Genomic DNA, 17792 nt, shown 5'->3' with positions numbered 1-17792 from the left:
TTTTAGCGAAATAACTTGCTTAGGTGTTAGGACATATAATAATCATCATCTAAATTGAAGATCTTACTAATTTCCTAAATATCTTCACATTATTAGACCAGAATACTTCGCAATAAAACAGCAAGTAAACGATAAAATAATTAAACCAATGCACTGTACAGGTATGACGACAGACGACAAAATCATAAAGGTCGGTAAGCTATCCATCCGTCCATCGTCGATCATATACGAAGCAGCATTTCCGCCCACTGAATTATTGAAGTTCATACTTGAAACGTAACAAAAGTTTGAATCGCCGGGCTCTTATCGCAAGTACCTACCTCCAACGCTACCTACCATTTCCGAGTGCATTCTCGCACAAACAGCAGACGCGCACCGAGGCAGTCCATCAGATTTTTCCGCCGTGCGGATGCGTAACCTTTTACTGCGTAATCATAAAGACAAAAATTTTATATACAGTCATATATATGCTGTTGTGTGACTCATTGCCAACCGTTTTGTTGCTCTCCCTTCTGCAACGTGTTGGTAGGCTGTGGGCGCTGCATGCAGTTAATGATTTACTAACGTTTGGCCAGTACAGTTTTTATTTACCGCAATTGTGTGTATAGGCTAATTGTCCCTCTATTGATTTCTTCCGCCATCTATCTATCTAAATACCTATCGGTATCCCCCGCGCGAAAAAAGCGATTTACCTTGATCAATTATTTATATAATCACGATGTCGGGAACATATACTGGCCGTGCCACAAAGAGCGGTCTGGCTGCCGAGGCGCACAACAAGGTAATATATTTCGATTTTAAAACGTACTTAAACTGCGGCTTCAGGTGTGTTAAAGTTTAAACTGGTCGAGTGCCATATCAACTTTCTAGGCCAGCGCCATGCAGTGCACTAATATGTCGTATAGTGGTCAATTGCCGGTAGAAACAAGTTAATTCGCGTTGGATGATCCATTGCGGCACACTGCACTGTGACATTTCGTTAACCGTATTTCTGGCAAGTCTTGCTACTTTTTCTTGTTATGGTGCAAAAATAGCTGAGAACATATAATTTGCCTGCTTGTGATAGCGGGCGCAGTATTCTACGGTAATGTTAGGTTTTGCCGTGAAAGTGGGGAAACTGTCAAAACGATCGTCGCATTGTTAGAAGATTGTTACCTTTTTCGTTTAGTGTTATCGCTGCATTTGTGTACACGTCAAGTGTCTGGATGTATATCTTATCTTCGCTGCTCAAATAATTGTTATCGTATGATTCGATGGAGGATGTGTACGATAAACAGATAAGAATTGTTACATATGTAAATTACAATTCTTTAAGCATGTCCGCTGTGAGAAACTTTGGAATCTGCCCATAAATCATTCCTCATTGTGTGCATAATGACGAGCAGTCATAGTGCGCGTTTGGCTCCGAATATCAAAATGAAGGTATGCAGCAAAAGAAACGAATTTATCTTACAATCCTGCACAGACGGACGATAGAGAAAAATTTTATAATTTTCTTGTTATACAAAATGTAAGGACGCTGTGAATAGTGCAAATGCACGTTTTGGATACCGCGTTATGTAGATAGACTTACCTTAAATAAATCGACTTATACCAGCTTATTTTAAAATCGGAATCGCAAAGCAGTCGTACGCTGCTCGTATGATGCGACCTGTTTACATTAATTTATGTACAGAGTAGTAGCAAACTAAAATACTGGTATACTACAGCGTAAGTACTTTGAAAAATGCTTTCGTAATCAAACATGAAATCTTTCAGCTGCACATGTTTGAAAGCGTTATTCTGTTTTTACATTTTGTGACTGAAATATAAAGTAGTGCTAGCAAAAAACTCTTTCGAATTAATCATATGTACTGTTTCTTTTCTCAGTTTTTAGTGTTTGCTGCGCTTGTTTTTAAGAATATATATGGCGGTTTAAGCACGAATAATTCAAAACGAAAATCGATGCAAGCTTTGGTTGCAAAATCTGTGGCAATATAATTTATTAGACAAATCAGCGCGTGCAAATGGTATGTTCTTTTTGTAAGCGCGCACTGACATTGCCTGTCTGTACCTCATGCTTGAACTCCTATCTTTGGGCGGTTCTGTGTGTCGTCTTCTTTTACAGATTGTCAACATAAACCAGTTTGGTAAGGCTTTTCTTTGGAATTACAAATGTTAATTCGCACTTTTTGTACAGCTTGATTTAATGCAACGTCTGCTTGAAAGGCTTTTTGCCGATTTCGAACTATAGAAGCATTTACCAGAACAGGGCGTTGGCCTGCCTGTACAGAATAAACTGAAATAACTTAAATGTTTTCCTGCCATGGTGATATGCGGTGGCATAAAAGAATGCATTGTTTGCTAGTCGTAGTACAGCGTATCTGTAGGTACTACAGTAGGTAGTTGCAGATTTTACATTATTTATATAATACTTCCTTAATTAGCAGATCAAGTTATTCACCAACATATATTGTCTCAATATCATTTGTTTGCCTACTACGAGATAAAATGTCAAGCTACGGTGGAATATTACGGATTACTATACTCTCTCTGAATCGACAATACGAGCAGCAGTCACAAAGCACGGATCGTTTTGCGAGCCGGCAAACCATAAGTTGTTTACGCATCGCTGTTCGTGCTGTGCTTAGCAAATTACGATGGGCAAATATGCAAACTTCGGGATATGACTTCCCCGATGCAAGTCTATATACGAGTACAGTAAATAGTTTAGATTTTTTTAGGGGCAAAACGTAGTTGTTTGCAGAACCATAGACATACTGTTGTTTACAGCTTTCATGTAATGGTGCGTTCGTTTTACTTAAAATGATGCAACCTAAGCCCTTGGCGGAGGGATTTTTCTGACCAGTAAATAATGCGGGTTAATACTTACCTAGTATCTGTTAGTTGTGTAGTTCATATGCTGTACTTACATATAGAAGTACGTATATTTTTGTACTAATTATAAAAAACTTCAACAATTATGCCGCCCGTGCCGAATCTTTTAAGGCATTTTTCAGTGCTGTCGATGTGCAAGCCGGCATCACACTGACTATGTACGTATTTCCGTGTCAGGTCTGAAAAGTGTTTAGTTTTGTTATTTTATTCAACTAATGACGCTCAATATGCAAAACAAACAGAATCGAGACGGCGAGTCAAAAAGTGATAAGCCTATGTAGCAATCAATCAGTCGGTCAGAAAAGCGCCCCAAATACTTCTGTCAAACTGTAGAATTCGACATGTGCTTTTCCAGCATTTAATCGTTTGTCAACAAAGAGAATTTGTTGTGCTCGAATAACAAACAGCAAAGTGTACAATATATATCCCGGCGGGACCCGGTGCGCAGAAAAAAATGTCAAGACGATTCATGTACGACTAATTTAAGATGCACAGGTTCTATTTTAACAATAACGTATGTTGTTTACCAACATGTACATAAACGTATAAACAGAATCCATTTTTTTGCATCAGAACCCGGTGAAGAACAATATGTGCTACATCCTTTCATACTTTTATTGCGCTTTTATAAAAATTGACGACATACGATTATTCGTACATTATTTTATAAAAAACCGTTGGCATTACGCTTACTACGGGAATACCACTGAAAGTTGCCTAGGAAAATAAGCAATACATTCATTTTTGTTGTCACAGCAGTGTCAGCTTTGCAAATGCTCGTACCTACTTACCTGGAAATTTAGTCCTGGTTCGTTAAAAAAATTTTACGATGACAGCGTTACACGCTCGGACAATGATGCGTTAAATGCCGAGATGGCACAGTGTTATATGAGCGTATTTATGTATGCGGCAATATGAAGTGCAGCGACCTCCCAGACAACGCGCCGGAACAAGCAGTCATATCAAGTATTGTAATAAGCAGACAATCAATGGCGTAATGCTGGAATATGGTAATAACCACAATATAACGCTGATCATCGTATTAATATTATTATTACTATCCGCACTCAACCTTTGAACTTGACGTGCGGCCACAAATGCAGTTTTGCTAGCATCCCTCAATCTTTTTGGGAACACGATATCGAGGATGCATTTTAATATCCTAATGGGTTTAAGCAAAAAATATGCTTGACTTTATTTCAAAACCATACAGACTGGTAAAATGACAATGATTTTAATATTTTAATAATGCGCACATTAACGTAATACTTTTCTACTGCTTGCTCAGTATTAACTTTTTTTAAGCTTCATTAACAAAAGTAAATATAAATAATGTACTAATTGTCCTCGACAGCCTCAGATTTTTTCTGTGATGCTCAAATGCATATTTTGTCTGCTCTAGTATTTCACACGTCCTTAAATTAAACTGTAAAATGTTACTTAATTAATTTTAGAGGCTAATTATAGTTTGCACAAGTCATAATTACAAGTAATTATAAGTCACAAGTCATAATTATCCATTATCGATTGGCACTTCTATTGTGTATTTTTTTATCAGCTGCAAAGGAAGTATGACGAAACCCGTGCCGAGGAAGCGCTAGCATGGATAAACGACGTACTCGGACCCGGCAGCGTCAACACAAGCGGCAAGGCCGAAGACTTCTACGAAGCGCTGAAGGACGGAGTGGTTTTGTGCAAGTAAGCCGGCAGATGGATTATGCGCCAGATAAATGACCAGCGATTGTTTTATTCAACAGTATTAGCTACTAAATTGCTCGTTTAATGTGTACAAGAACGCTCGCAAGTGCTATAATTCATGGACGCATGAGTGACTGCTGTCTGCAGTGTTGTTATTTGTATATAAACAGTTTGGCTAATGCGCTGCAACCAGGAAGTGTGAAGAAAGTCGAGACGAGCAAAATGGCGTTCAAATGCATGGAAAACATCAATAACTTCACGCGTGCAGCCACGGCCATGGGCGTCCCTACGCCAGAACTCTTTCAGGTAATTTGTAAAGAATTTACAGCGATTATTACTACCTGACTTCGTCATAAAAAGACACGATGCCAAAGGTCATTTTAACACAGCCAATTAATACAATACCAGTACAAAAAAAATTAATACAAAAAAAAATAGTAAATGTGGTCGCGATATGTACAGTGTAGCGTACCATGTCCGAGCAAAACAAAGTACTACAGAAGTAGTATATTTGTAGCACAGATACAGTACTCGAACTTAACAATGCTCACGATTTTCTGAAACTGTGTTTTGCTAAAATATAATTGCTATGTTCTGTATAATACGTGTCGCAGTTCAGCAAAACGCTTAAAACTCTGAACGCATTAATCTGTCGTTTCACAATCTTTAGCACTTGTTTTAGTATATATGTAGTGGCTAGTATTAAAGCCACTGGCTGGTCATCAAAAAATACTTTGCGCACATTGCGCAGTTTTGCTTCTGAATAATATGAATAGTTCTTGTGCTGCTTTATAAGAAATCCTCCGTGCAGTACTTACTTCAAGGAAAAAGCAGTATGCACTTGCAAAATGGATGAATATTCACTTCGTACCTATAGGGATGAATTAAATTGTTCGTAATTGTAAACTTGTGTGTACGTCAGGGTGATATTAACGTTGATGAACGGTTTCAGAGCGTGGATTTATGGGAACGGCAAAACTTGAACGCTGTTGTTATATGCCTGGAATCTCTTGGCAGAAAGGTAAATTTTAACGCAGTTGTGGTTGATAATGCGAAGCACTCGAGATTTCTGCGAAAATTTCCACTACTTTGTAAACCGTAGATCCAACGCGGTTCTCTAGTGCATTCTTCGCATGTAATTACAGGCTAGCAAATTTGGAAAGCCAGGTATTGGGCCGAAGGAAGCGGATAAGAATGTGCGCAACTTCACAGACGAGCAGCTCCGCGCAAGCGACGGCATGATCAGCTTACAAGTGAGCTCTTCCAGCATACTGTATTTAATATTTATCTATTTTCCATTGTGTACTACAGAGCGTAACAAATTCTGTACACAAAAATACGAAATACGTAACCTTACACCGAACTTTGCATAATGAGGTTTGTGTTACACAGTATGGATCCAATAAAGGCGCCAACCAGCACGGCATCAACATGGGCAACACCCGGCACATGTGACCTTTCGGCGCACCTTTCTGTGTACTGCGGTTACGCTTAGCTTTTCATCGAAATCCCGACGTTTTCTACATTTTGTGGAATTTGATGTACCATTTTTTATCTAAACGCAAGGCTTTCACGAGACTTGTTTCGAATCGTTAAATACGTACGTATATTAGAGCGACAACTTTCACCTGGTTGTTTAGAATTTACAGACCATTTAATGGTTTCACACTATTTTAAGTGTTAAAAAATTACAAATCGTATTTCTAAATTTAAGAAACCAACTGGAAATAAATAAATTCCCGTGGTTATGTAAATCACGCGGCAGCATCGAAGGAGAGAAGAGATCCAAACAAAAAATGTTGAGCTACCGGGAATTTCTGCAACACCTAAGGGAAATACAAAAGGACGTCTAAGAACAAGAGACAGCATTTTTTTACTTGCTAGCATCATGTAATGTACTTTTAGTACTGATAATATCGTAACTTGCACAAGAAGCCAAAATAGGTTTAATCTCTTTACGCATAATTGAGCCATAGCGTTAACGATTGCAGCGTTTGACGTACTTCTGCTTCATACATCTTGACTAGCCCGCTGTTCACTTTTCCCCAACTCGGTACATCGCTAATGCTCCACAGCTGATTAGAATGTTCAGCGAAGGGACCGGATTTAACCTAGATATTCCAAAACCAAAACAGTTGCTCGTACCCAAACAAATAAACCTTAATCCATTCTCCCAACCAAAATGAGTGGGAACAAAACAGGAAGCGCAGTACGCACCTTGCCAATGAAGTCTATGCAGCCCATCCAAAGAAAGTCGTCCTTGCTGCGTTCCACAATCTTTTCGTCCAAATAGCATTTGGTATCGTAATTTGGATGTTCTGAAGAAGAGGTCCAGCGTAAATCCCCGTGTGTACGAGTATATGAAACAATGAACTGGCGAGATAAACATTTAGCGTAAAGAGCTACTTTTATCATTAGATCTGCTCCTGTATTACCGATCAGCTGCGCGCTGCCCCAAATAAAAGGGACAAACTGGAAGTCATCCAGACTCCACACGCCATGACTGCCAGCGGGCTCCATTTTGTAGGTTAACTGCAAGTGTCGACACAGCTCCAAATATCTGCACACAGAAATGCAACTTTGAACCTTTCTAAGGAAAATACGACAGTATGCTGACCATTGCTTTGAGCAAAAAAAACTCTTTGGTGAAACAGAGAAAGTTGACTTTGTTGTTCTCGCGCACGTACAAAGCAATGACGTCTGGAAACTATACAGTACAGTAAGCGTGCAAAGATCCAGCAAAAGAAGTACAGCCAGCAAAACACCAAGTTATGCCCTACATACTTTTTGAACACGCTGGTGACAAGAGCAGTAGCATCAGTTTTCTGGAAGACCCCCAGTTTCCACAGACAAAGAAGGAACATTATGAAATTCGCTTCATGACCTGGAAAGCATAGCGTGATCACCGAATGTATAGAATACAAGAAAATCTGCAAACAGGTCCGCAACTTTATCAAGAAAAGGCCATTTAAAAAATAACGTACGTCTTGGAAGCATCTCTGGTAAAAAAATTCGAATATCACGAGTAATAAGTCAATAACATACATTATTATTTTCGTAAATCGTAAACGCGCAATAATACGCCAAATAAACATGTCCAACTCCCTGATTTCTCTATAATTTCTTCACGGCAACAACGATGTACAATACCAACACTACACAATGCTTCGAGGTTCAGTGCGCAAATACCCAGAGCATGTTGGAAACATGGGAAGGAGTCTTCCCATGTTAACTGCAAGTGTTTTTAGCAGGCGCAATCATTTGCAATGTTAGTGAATAAAGTTATGTATAACTCTATACTATACCCACTATCCCTAATGAGTCTATATTTCTATACAGGTATATGCGAAATAAAATCATTATTCAAAACTAAAAAAGTATTTTTTGTTTTCTTTTTTTGCCTGTTCCGTAATCGATACGCGTGCTGTTGCCGAAACTGTCCAACAAATACGGCTGCAGCTCCACCGTGGCATCGCGCGACGATTCCGGCAGGATCCCACAAAGAAGTTCTGCACTTCGCTGAAGAAACAAACACCCAAAGCGTCGAAGGCAGAACATTTTCCACCCTTCCCGAAAGCAGAGGACTTGAACAATGTCAATACCTCAACGAGACGCGCATGATACGTCCGAAAGGCTTGATTCCCAAATCGCTGGGGCTGCTGGATAGGCGGGATGTCGTCGATCCATTTTCTTAATGTTTCTAGCATTGCGCATACCAGCGTAACAGCCTGCGAGTGAAAACGGCAAGAACAGCATAAGTTATCTTGGTTACGAATGGTTATAAAAACGGGTGCGCTGGACTTACCTCGCTTTCCGTGACCGAACCACTGTTCGTCTTCCCCATGACAGCTTTATTCAGATCCATGATGAAATGCATGTAATCCTTATAGGCCTACCAAAAACCCACTCAAGGAATATTTAGGACGCACATCAAATATGCTGGAAGCCTGGAATACCTTGGAAGCGCGCCATGCTGGCATATCAGCAGGTGTCGCGATGCGTTTCTGAGCAGTAACAAATGCCATGTTCTGTGACTGAAGGATAAGAGATCACACCAATTCTTGCTTGCTTCCACGATGCATCCAAGTGATCCAACCAAACGGCATTAGTCAGGATACGATTAGTTAGATAATAATGACTAAAACTGTACAATCCACAGTAGCTTAACTTTCAAGCTACAGTAACATTATTTTTCATAAGTTTAAAAAATAAAACCTCTGCAATCTGCAAAAGCAAAACATGTCGTGAGTCACTGGGTGCCGAATGTTGTTTGACGGCTGCCACCCTGTGGAGAGCATACTCGGAAAGTACTTACATTGTTTATTTCATTAATGGTCAAAAATTCACCGGAACTGTCCAAAATCTTTAACAGGCATTAACCAATAAATAACAAAAACCCTTACGCGGTATATTTATTTTATTTGTTAAAAAAATTTAAACACTGAAGAAACACAAAATCTTTGTCTTCCGCCGATTAAAAAAAGGAAGTATGTACAGTAACGTGCTTTTCCGATTAGTCTTGCCAGCCACAATGCCATCGCCTTGGATAAGTAAAGCTATTTATTTCGCTCAAAATATCTGATATATTCAAAACCTAAGTCTTTTAAATGTAGATAAATAAATTTAAGCCCGAATAATTTATTGTTCGGATGTCAGGTCCGACCGTCCGAATGACAGATGCACAAAAAGGGGACTAGCAGGGAAGGAAACAAGCACTTCCACTGAGGTAGCTTCGCCATGCCAAACGCAAGCGGTATTAGGACCTTCTAAATCTACAAATTACAATTAACTGAAAATTCCACAGGTATGTCTCATTTCTTCTTTGAAAGACTGGAGAAAATTGACACAACCGTCAGAGATTCGCGGAAATTGTACAATTACACATGAAAAGTATGCAGAGAAGCGTTCCCTAATTCCCAGCCGTTTGATTCCACTTTCGGGATATTCTTTTGTCAACCAAGCGATTAAGCGTGACATATCAACTTTAATTCCCATCACTTTTTCTTCTTGTCTTTTTCGTCCTTTTCATCCCCGAATGCAATCCATGACTGTTCCACGATGGCCACAACACGTTTTTCGTATTCCCGCCGGTTTTCCTGGTACAGCTGAGATGCTAAACTATTGGCCGGGCTGTTCGGATTCGGTTCGTCCAATAACGACTGCAACAAAATTATTTCGTTCGTCACTTCCAACTTTCAAGAGTTTCGATATAGCAGCATAAAATATGGAAAAAATCCAGCCAAATACAGCGATCAAGTTATTGTAACAAAGAAACATTTTATACAATTGTCAAAAAATTCACGAGGTTCAATCGCAGATCGTATAAATCTGCCAAAATCCACATAAAACCGAAAATTTCTTCCGCATAACAAATTAAGTACCTATTACGGAATTTAAACGCCGTAAGTATAGTTCATCGAACGGATTACAAAGACAGTTCACAAAGGCAGATTAATTGCGTGGATTTGATCGTTTGTGTTAAACACAGTGACTACTCAGTACTCACTAATCACCATCTAAAACACACCTACCGTACAGATACATGCCGACTGCAAGAAAGCTCAGAAAAAACTTTGATGTTCGAAACATGTGTGTTTACTGCGCTTACTTGAATAGAAGTCAAAATCGCCGCCACATCATACGTCGGACTCCAGCGATTTTGTAAAATGTCCAGACAAATTCCACCATCAGCGTAAACATTAGGATGAAACCTACGGTTGTTAAAACGCAAAAATATCGTCCGAGGGTCTGAGCAGAGATTCTATATAAATTTATCGCTTAGTGATCTCCCTTACATTTTCGAAACAAAGCGGACGAGCGGCGGTTTGTTGGGGTATTCCTCCGTAAATTCCAGAACCAGCTTAAACGTTCCATCTTCAAACGGCGTATCGGCTGGCCTAGAATTAAAAAAGTGGTTGTCAAAACAAAAGATAAACATTAGCACCAATGAAGTACGGAAAAGCTCCATTATTTACATCTTGTTGTTCCATCTTGTTGTAAAATTTACTACGTCTAGTCATGCAGAAAAAAAAACTATGACAATTATGCAGTTTGTCAGTTTCTCATGCTGCAAAGTGGATTTTAATAGGCAAAAGCGTTCATAGTAACATAAAGGCAGTCACGGTGGCACTCTTTCACCATAAGAAATTTTACCCTTATAATTATTAGGACAGAAAAGAAAACATAAGGAAACAAAACACAAAAATTTTTCCCAGTGCCACTTTAAAATTAAGTTAACTCAGCTTAATTCTCAACAACACTTCAAAAATATCTGAATTCAACAATACTCAACTATAAAACACTCTTCCCGTCACAGGAAGACGAATATTCACGTCAAATTATTCTCTAAAATCAATCCCGACAGCGCGTGTACATGTAGTCATAAACAGATAAACTCCCCCTCCTCGCATCACGTACTAGACAAATAATTTTGTTTTATGTCTTACCCAAAAATAACAGCATGCCACACCATGATATTGTTGTCCGTCGGAGCTCCAGACACTCCTACAAAAAATAAAATCAAATTAATTAAATTCTCCGTCGAGCACCATTAGGTATACGAAGTCAGCAGGAAGAATGTGTCACAGCAACCTGCAGGCGGATCTTCTTGAAGCTTCTTAAAGTCTCTCAACAATCTTCGACGCGCAGAAGTCGACATAATGAACTACAAATCAGGGAACCTCTGATTCTTGATGCGACGCTATTGCACAAAAAATAAACGAGTGGGACACAGCTCAGATCCTGCAGTTTCCCAACTCGATCAAACGTTCAAACCGTGCCAAAGTGATTCGTATTCAGCTACAACTACAACTCGGCCAGGATCAGTATTCCGGGAAGAGAAGATCAAAGGAATAATAAATTCCGCCGAGATATGGCTTGGTTCCTGTGCAATTTGACTTCACTAATAAAAGGGAATGGAAAAATCGATCAAGCATAAAATTTAAGTGGTTTACGTTCTACGATTCAGAACTGAATGGATTCGTGGTCACTCTGTCTTGTAAGCGAAAATGAAAAATCTATAAATAGTCGCACGTGACTGCTTCTCCATGCACGCTCGTGATGTGCACTTGTGCATAGTGTGCACAAAAGTACTGTATGCTTTTGTACAACATCGCTCGCTGCATTCGTACAATCGGATACGTTCTAGCGGCCTTTGATTTTGCTAATCTATTTTTGCTACAGTTTAATTTCGCTAGCATAAGAATAGTTTTTTTCTTTCATTGAAATGTGTAGTATAAGTATTTCGTTTGTAAATAGTAGTAATGGTTTTGATATCAACGCTTCGCGCATTGCGCGCAATTAAGCGATTCCGACGCCTTCGTAATAAAATAATTAAGTAACCTTACTTTTTTCGGTTTTCTGACACATTTACAAATCTCGAGCTCGCTGAGCGGGAACCGCTTGTTGCCAAATGAAAATGAATAGCTTAATCCATTACGACGTTATTAATTAATTTTAGATCGCCCTTTCCGTCGTTTCGGGGAACGATGAATAACTGACTACTACTGTGTACCGATACATATAGATATAGATACGTATAATATCAATAGATTCATATATCCTTACGTCCTTATTTTTTGGAAATTATCTCCTAAATCAAGATTGATTATTTAAATAAGATGATGATTTTATAAAATAGAGCATGGCACAAACATTCCTACCTTTATATTTAAAAAAATCTGAAGTTTTGGAGAAGGTCTAAAAAATTTTTTAAAAGCTGTAGTACTTAAAGGTTGTTAGTACTTAAAGGTTGTTGGTTTTGGAAAATATCTCCTAATTCGAGATTCCGTTTGTGAAGCTTTTGATTGTTTTATAAAATCCAGCATCGCCCACAGCTTCCTACCTGCTGCTTGGAAAAAAATTTTGGTTTCCGGAACGTTTTCAAAACCCTTTTAAACTTTCAGTACTTAGCGTTCAAAGTTCATAGAAAATTTCAGTAAATTCTGAAACGTCTCGAATGAAGTAAATACAGGTTTTGTAACTTAGCAACCTAAACAATAGTTATTTAAAATTGTCAATTACATCAAACTTTTAAATATACATTTTTAAATTCTAGAAACCTTTCAGATATTTCTAAATGCGTTTGAATACTGTAAAATAACTGTAAATAACTGTAAATTTATCCAAAGTCGGCTCCAAAGCTTTTTCATTTCCAGAATTTCTAAATATTTCATATTCGACTCGGCCCTTGCAGCCATACCTCTAATTTTCTGAGCCTCCATAGTTTCAAAATTTTAAAAATATCTAGAAATCTGAGTATCTCAATATCGCACGGTTTAAATGGTCTAATTTATGTGTAATTTCTAAATATATCAAAAAGCCGGCCCGCGGCCTGTTTTACGTACTCTTTCACGTAATGGCTCTGTAATTCTGATGGTTGCTTGGGCATTCACTAACCTACGTTGCTCTGTAATACTGGCGATAGCTTGGGTACTCACTAAGCTCGAAATCTAATATAATATATGTATTTATTTTATTTTAATAATTACTGAAGAGCTTGACTGAATGGCTGAAAATCTTGCAATCTTACATGCAGCGTGCGAGGTCACCTTGGGCAACCGTTAATTGTTTCCCACAAGTTTCCATTAATTCCGCGCTGAAATATCGGCCGAACGGTTTTTTATGGGCATCGTTTAAATGATCCCACACCATCCATTTTATCACCGTGTAAATATTATCTGTCTTACCAAAAAATACAGGTTTTCAGTTCGTTAGAATCGGCAATATAAAGTTACATTGAAAACGGGAAAAAGAACCGTGAAAAAGGCAAAAAGAAAAATTATGGAGGCTTTCAGTTTTTATAAAACTGGTCGTTAACCGGAAAGCTTGAAAACTGTCCGCATTTCCACATGTTTAAAATATTTTCGTAGCTGGCCTCGTTAAGGGTTTTATATTTGAAATATTTCTCAAAATCTTTTTTATTGCTGTACGGTGTGTATTTGTATTTCTTTCTGTTTTCCCATACCTCGAACATAATTTGGTCGCGCCTGCTTCTGTGCTCGATACTATGAATATATATCCTCTATCTACACTACATGTGTACTTGTACATGCACAACTATCTTCTGCTATAGTACCTTTACCGCCGGCTTTACGCGAGTAAATAAAATACACTGCCATTGTAGGTACAAAGTGGGGCAAGTCTTAAATCAAAACAATATATTAGTAAAATGTTTTAAAATTAAAAATTGTAGTAGTTTAAGAGTTTTAAAATTTGGCCCACTTTGTACCTACCCTCATTAAGAAACAAGGTATTCCCAAGCAAACAATTTTGCAACACTTTTTTCTTGCACCCAATCGGTGTCATCTTTTACCCAAATTTCATACCTGTCCGACCCGTATTGCCTGATTGACCTTTGTTATCTCGGCTACAGAAATCCTACCTGTTTATGGCCACGGGAAGTTTGCTTTTGGTAATACAGGCCATATTATATCTATAGTATCATTACTACGCAAATTAAAGTCACAGTCTGATAATAAAATCATTTTTTAGGCGATCCGTTTATTCTAAGAAAAAGAAGTGCCTTGCGCGATTTCACTATGCATACAAATACCAATTAGATTAATTATACCATCATAGTGGTACTGCGCATGCACGACTATAATCTAATTGGTATTACAGGGGTGCTACGCCAAGTTGGGACACTTTTGTAAAACAACTGCCAAAAATTCCTATACGTTATTTTGGTTTTGTATTTAGACTTTTCCCATGCAACTTTTTATTGCAAATCCAGAAAAACTAAAACCGGCGCCATTCCAGCTGTCAGTTGCGGGCCGAGCGTTGATTTAGAAGGGGTAGTAGTCCTTTTTGGACTGCTTATATCTGCCTCTAACAAATTCAACCAATCGATATTTTTTTGCGTGAACTTTTCTGCAAACTGTTGAGTGACCCAAAGAGCATTTGTCACGGGCCAGGACAAAAATCTTTCGCGTTCAGTGTTTGTCTTAGCGCTGCAACAAGGGTATGTCCCATAGACTTGTATGTTAAAAAGGCCTACCGAGAATTGTGGTTGCCTAGCGCATAAATAGAGATAACCTAAATCTAATACTTTTCGTGAACAAGTTGTAGGTCCTGTTAGTTGTTGATTTTGATGTGCGAAATACATGCCTCATAGGCGGGGAGGTGTAAGTGCAAGAAGAGCGGCAGAAAAAACCAGCAAAGCTGTAGGAACAAAAAAAGTCATGGTGGCTGTTGGAGTTTGTTGGAGCAGAGTGTCTTCCGCTTCATATGGATTGTAAACCTGAAGCTGACGCTTAGTGCTTTGGGAACGAGATTTCATCAGAAACGGCTTTCTCTGGCATTCTGCGGCTGCGCGTGAGCTGGCAAATAATAAGGTCACCCTTCACTTTTAGTGCTCGCAGAAGTACTGCAAAGGTCATAGAGGCTTGACTGAAATCGACTGTTGTCAAGCACCTCCTACAAGAGAACTGGATGATAAATAACTGTGGTTTATCACCTTAGGACTGGCCTCAACAGGATTTTAAAAAAAAATTAATGGGTGTGGGGAAAGCTGGCACTCCATACGGGTTTAGCGGTTTTTTAGCTGGTCTACTTAAGTTTTCCCTCACTGGGGCTTGAAGCATGTTCTAAATGTAGAGATCTCTGGTTTAAAGATGCCTGATCCTTCGGCAGTCAAGTAAAAAATAATTATTTATTTATTTAATGACGGCAGACATGTAGTAATAATTATAAAAAACTGTCCCAACTTGGCGTAGCACCCCTGTAAATTGAGGTATTGAAAAAACATCGACAGTTTGAGATACAATATGAGCACTACACAATACCACCGAAAAAAAATACTTAAAACGGCCGTTGCATGCGCCTTTCCATTAACAATTTGACAGCAGCTAAATTAAAACCATCGAACGTTAACACACAGATAGTTTCCAAATTTTCTGGCTCAGAAAATGTTCAAGTTCACTTATCAAAGACGGTCCAAAACGCTCAGTATCCGCTAATTTCGCTAAATTATTATAAATAGCCAATTTAACACCTTTCTTGGAGCATTTGCAATGTAATTTGAATTGAGGAACACTGTAAGGAAAAATCTTGCTGCTTTTTAGGGCTGCTTTAAGCAGTGCATGGCTCAAAATTTTGCATAAATACTAGTAGTTTTACTTCTTTACTTTAAGAATACCAATAAGCTTTAACGGAAGTTTTGTTTTTTCCTTTAAAATATTTTTATTTTGTAATGACTTATTCTTTATGAATATGATCATATACTTGTAAAGTGCATAATTAAAATAAAAAAAACGGTGAATAAAACTAACTGCAGTATTAAATAATCTGGGTAGTTGCTATAAAATTCCTTGGGCGAATATTTTGGGACTTTATCTGAACGTTTGACAGTGAGATCCTAAGTTCGGTTCTTGATCACTACGTAAATCAATGGGATACTGTGCAACTTTCTGTTAATTAATAACTGAGCAGCGACCGCCCTTTAAAAATGTGTATTGTGTTACGCAGGCGGCTTTTGCATAACTATTAAAGTTAAAACAAGATTAAAAAAGTGTGTGCCTCAGCCTGCCTGTAGGCCTGTAGTAAACGTGGGTGGAAGGGGGTACCTAATACCTACTACCATTTCCTTAATTTATACGAGTACCTTGCGATTGCAATATTTTCGAATATGTACGTACAGGAACGAGCAAAAAAAGAGTTTAAGCGTCAACTTGATCAAAATTAAGGCAATTTGTTTCGAAGGAAGCCAATTTAAATTATTGTGCCTTGTTTCAAACGTTTACTTATATTTGCTTGTTTAGCTGCTTCTGGAAATTAATTTTTGGTAGAGGCTGTCAGAATATTTATGTAGCCAAATGTAGAACTTGCTTTTAGAACTGCCTAGTGCAATTTTTAAATCCGTTGAAAGTTGAAAAGTGAGTGAGGCGAGATGATTATGGATTAGTTAAGGGACACCAAAACACCTGCAGACATCGAATTTGTTATCGTCGCTCTACAAGCTAGAATTATTGCGCGCACCTCACTTCCGTTATACTCGTTATTTTAATTAATTATATGTGCATAGAGCCACTCCAGTAAGGATAAGCTTCTTTCAAGTGCTTTACGCCATGTATTTGTAGAAAAGAAGTCATATCTATCCGGTGATAAATAATTTTAAGCAATACAACCGATTTACAGCCCTTCTCGCATTCATTGTCGCCACAATAAAATTATCTAATTGAAAAGCTCTGAGCTTGTGTATTTAATATACTTGTATGTATACTGTTGTTTGACCGAAATATAATCGAAATATAATTAAATATTCTTGACTGAGATAGCGATTTCATCTTGTCTCCATTCTCAATAATAATTCATGGGAAGCCTATATTAAATTAGCGAACGATGCCACGCCAATCGGCATACTCTGTAGCTTCCTGTGCTTAAACTACCTCGCCGTATATTTGTACGCAGAAGTTACCGTAGAAGTTACCGTAGAAGTTACTGGCTGTTTTCGTTCAATTAGAATGGAGACATATTTGTCCATTTTCTGTTGCTGGCATGCTTGTAATATTTCCGATGACCTATTGTATCATCTGACGTGACAACAAATACACATCATCAAGTATAACCACATTAGCAAAGCACCGATGCCCTTTTGTGCAGTTATGATGTGAGTTCCGGTTAAAGCCGTATGGCTTATATATACAGTGAAAGTCAGTTCTAACGAGTGCACGCGACATTTTATTGGTACACTTGGACATATGTACAGCACATTGTATTCGTCTTCAGAAACGAATTACCAATAGGCAATTGGAAAAGTCGAGAAAGCCATTTAAGAAATATTGCAGGGAGAGAAGCCTGACAAAATACCCAATCGCCTGCTACCTCCGATGACAATGTACTTGATCCAGTAAGAGGCTACTCGAGCAGACGTTGTGCCGGAAGCATGCGTACCGGATGATTATCGGATCGTTTTTGAATTGCTTCGCCGATGCCGAGTCTTTCTCGTCTATGCGCACTTCTCTACATCTAGAGTGGTCTGGAAGATGCTGCAGAGCGGGATATTTCCGACTTATTTCACCCATCGGGCTGCTGCATATTACTGTACAGCACATAATAATTGTACAACGCTAACTAAACTCGTTTTTTCAGCCTTTCGTTCCTTATTGATGGGCATTTGAGAATTCACAGTACATAAAAAATTTCCCAGATCGAAAACAAAAAATTCATCACTCATGATCGGCCCATTTGACTGTTCGAACTTGATAATACTCTAAAGA

General features: G+C 38.4%; 3 protein-coding genes across 6 annotated transcripts; 1 reads left to right on the top strand and 2 right to left on the bottom strand.

Annotated features, from left to right (window-relative positions):
* The first annotated feature begins 320 nt into the window (after window positions 1-320).
* On the top strand, window positions 321-6340 carry LOC129583812 (myophilin-like). Of its 3 annotated transcripts, none has more exons than XM_055475784.1 (6): window positions 321-781; window positions 4436-4575; window positions 4746-4881; window positions 5528-5596; window positions 5721-5828; window positions 5968-6340. In XM_055475784.1, exons 1-6 carry the CDS (start codon window positions 719-721, stop codon window positions 6028-6030), a joined length of 579 nt encoding a protein of 192 aa, XP_055331759.1. In that variant the 5' UTR covers window positions 321-718; the 3' UTR covers window positions 6031-6340. The 3 variants fall into 3 exon arrangements, with proteins under 3 accessions (XP_055331759.1, XP_055331760.1, XP_055331761.1); XM_055475785.1 differs by lacking the exon at window positions 321-781 and adding an exon at window positions 927-1422; XM_055475786.1 differs by lacking the exon at window positions 321-781 and adding an exon at window positions 3661-3887.
* On the bottom strand, window positions 6034-8781 carry LOC129583811 (serine/threonine-protein phosphatase 2A activator-like). The gene is made up of 9 exons (XM_055475783.1): window positions 8532-8781; window positions 8381-8467; window positions 8178-8303; window positions 7977-8094; window positions 7360-7459; window positions 7011-7135; window positions 6793-6893; window positions 6579-6686; window positions 6034-6401 (listed from the first exon to the last, which is right to left on the bottom strand). Exons 1-9 carry the CDS (start codon window positions 8598-8600, stop codon window positions 6330-6332), a joined length of 906 nt encoding a protein of 301 aa, XP_055331758.1. The 5' UTR covers window positions 8601-8781; the 3' UTR covers window positions 6034-6329.
* A 402-nt stretch (window positions 8782-9183) lies between these two features.
* LOC129583936 (ubiquitin-conjugating enzyme E2 A) lies at window positions 9184-11558 on the bottom strand. 2 transcript variants are annotated; one of them, XM_055475989.1, is made up of 6 exons: window positions 11167-11558; window positions 11022-11079; window positions 10371-10472; window positions 10184-10286; window positions 10107-10124; window positions 9184-9734 (listed from the first exon to the last, which is right to left on the bottom strand). In XM_055475989.1, the coding sequence occupies exons 1-6, from the start codon at window positions 11231-11233 to the stop codon at window positions 9570-9572; spliced, it is 513 nt and encodes a 170-aa protein (XP_055331964.1). In that variant the 5' UTR covers window positions 11234-11558; the 3' UTR covers window positions 9184-9569. The 2 variants fall into 2 exon arrangements, with proteins under 2 accessions (XP_055331964.1, XP_055331965.1); XM_055475990.1 differs by lacking the exon at window positions 10107-10124 and having other exon boundaries at window positions 9185-9734.
* Window positions 11559-17792: the final 6234 nt, after the last annotated feature.

This window comes from Paramacrobiotus metropolitanus, unplaced genomic scaffold (genome assembly GCF_019649055.1).
Source record: "Paramacrobiotus metropolitanus isolate TYO unplaced genomic scaffold, Prichtersi_v1.0 Parri_scaffold0000012, whole genome shotgun sequence".
Lineage (NCBI taxonomy): Eukaryota > Metazoa > Tardigrada > Eutardigrada > Parachela > Macrobiotidae > Paramacrobiotus > Paramacrobiotus metropolitanus.
This window is presented reverse-complemented; position numbering and strand designations above follow the sequence as displayed.

What these genes read in the sequence shown, in the direction of transcription:
- LOC129583812 (XM_055475784.1), top strand. Translation starts at nt 719, where the DNA reads ATGTCGGGAACATATACTGGCCGTGCCACAAAGAGCGGTCTGGCTGCC. An exon ending in GACGGAGTGGTTTTGTGCAA is followed by an intron (nt 4,576 to 4,745) that starts GTAAGCCGGCAG and finishes GTATATAAACAG; the next exon opens with TTTGGCTAATGCGCTGCAAC. An exon ending in ACGGCATGATCAGCTTACAA is followed by an intron (nt 5,829 to 5,967) that starts GTGAGCTCTTCC and finishes TGTGTTACACAG; the next exon opens with TATGGATCCAATAAAGGCGC.
- LOC129583811 (XM_055475783.1), bottom strand. Translation starts at nt 8,600, where the DNA reads ATGGCATTTGTTACTGCTCAGAAACGCATCGCGACACCTGCTGATATG. An exon ending in CAGCATGGCGCGCTTCCAAG is followed by an intron (nt 8,468 to 8,531) that starts GTATTCCAGGCT and finishes GGTTTTTGGTAG; the next exon opens with GCCTATAAGGATTACATGCA. An exon ending in TCAAGATGTATGAAGCAGAA is followed by an intron (nt 6,402 to 6,578) that starts GTACGTCAAACG and finishes TATTTCCCTTAG; the next exon opens with GTGTTGCAGAAATTCCCGGT.
- LOC129583936 (XM_055475989.1), bottom strand. Translation starts at nt 11,233, where the DNA reads ATGTCGACTTCTGCGCGTCGAAGATTGTTGAGAGACTTTAAGAAGCTT. An exon ending in TCAAGAAGATCCGCCTGCAG is followed by an intron (nt 11,080 to 11,166) that starts GTTGCTGTGACA and finishes TATTTTTTGTAG; the next exon opens with GAGTGTCTGGAGCTCCGACG. An exon ending in TGGCATGCTGTTATTTTTGG is followed by an intron (nt 10,473 to 11,021) that starts GTAAGACATAAA and finishes TTTTAATTCTAG; the next exon opens with GCCAGCCGATACGCCGTTTG.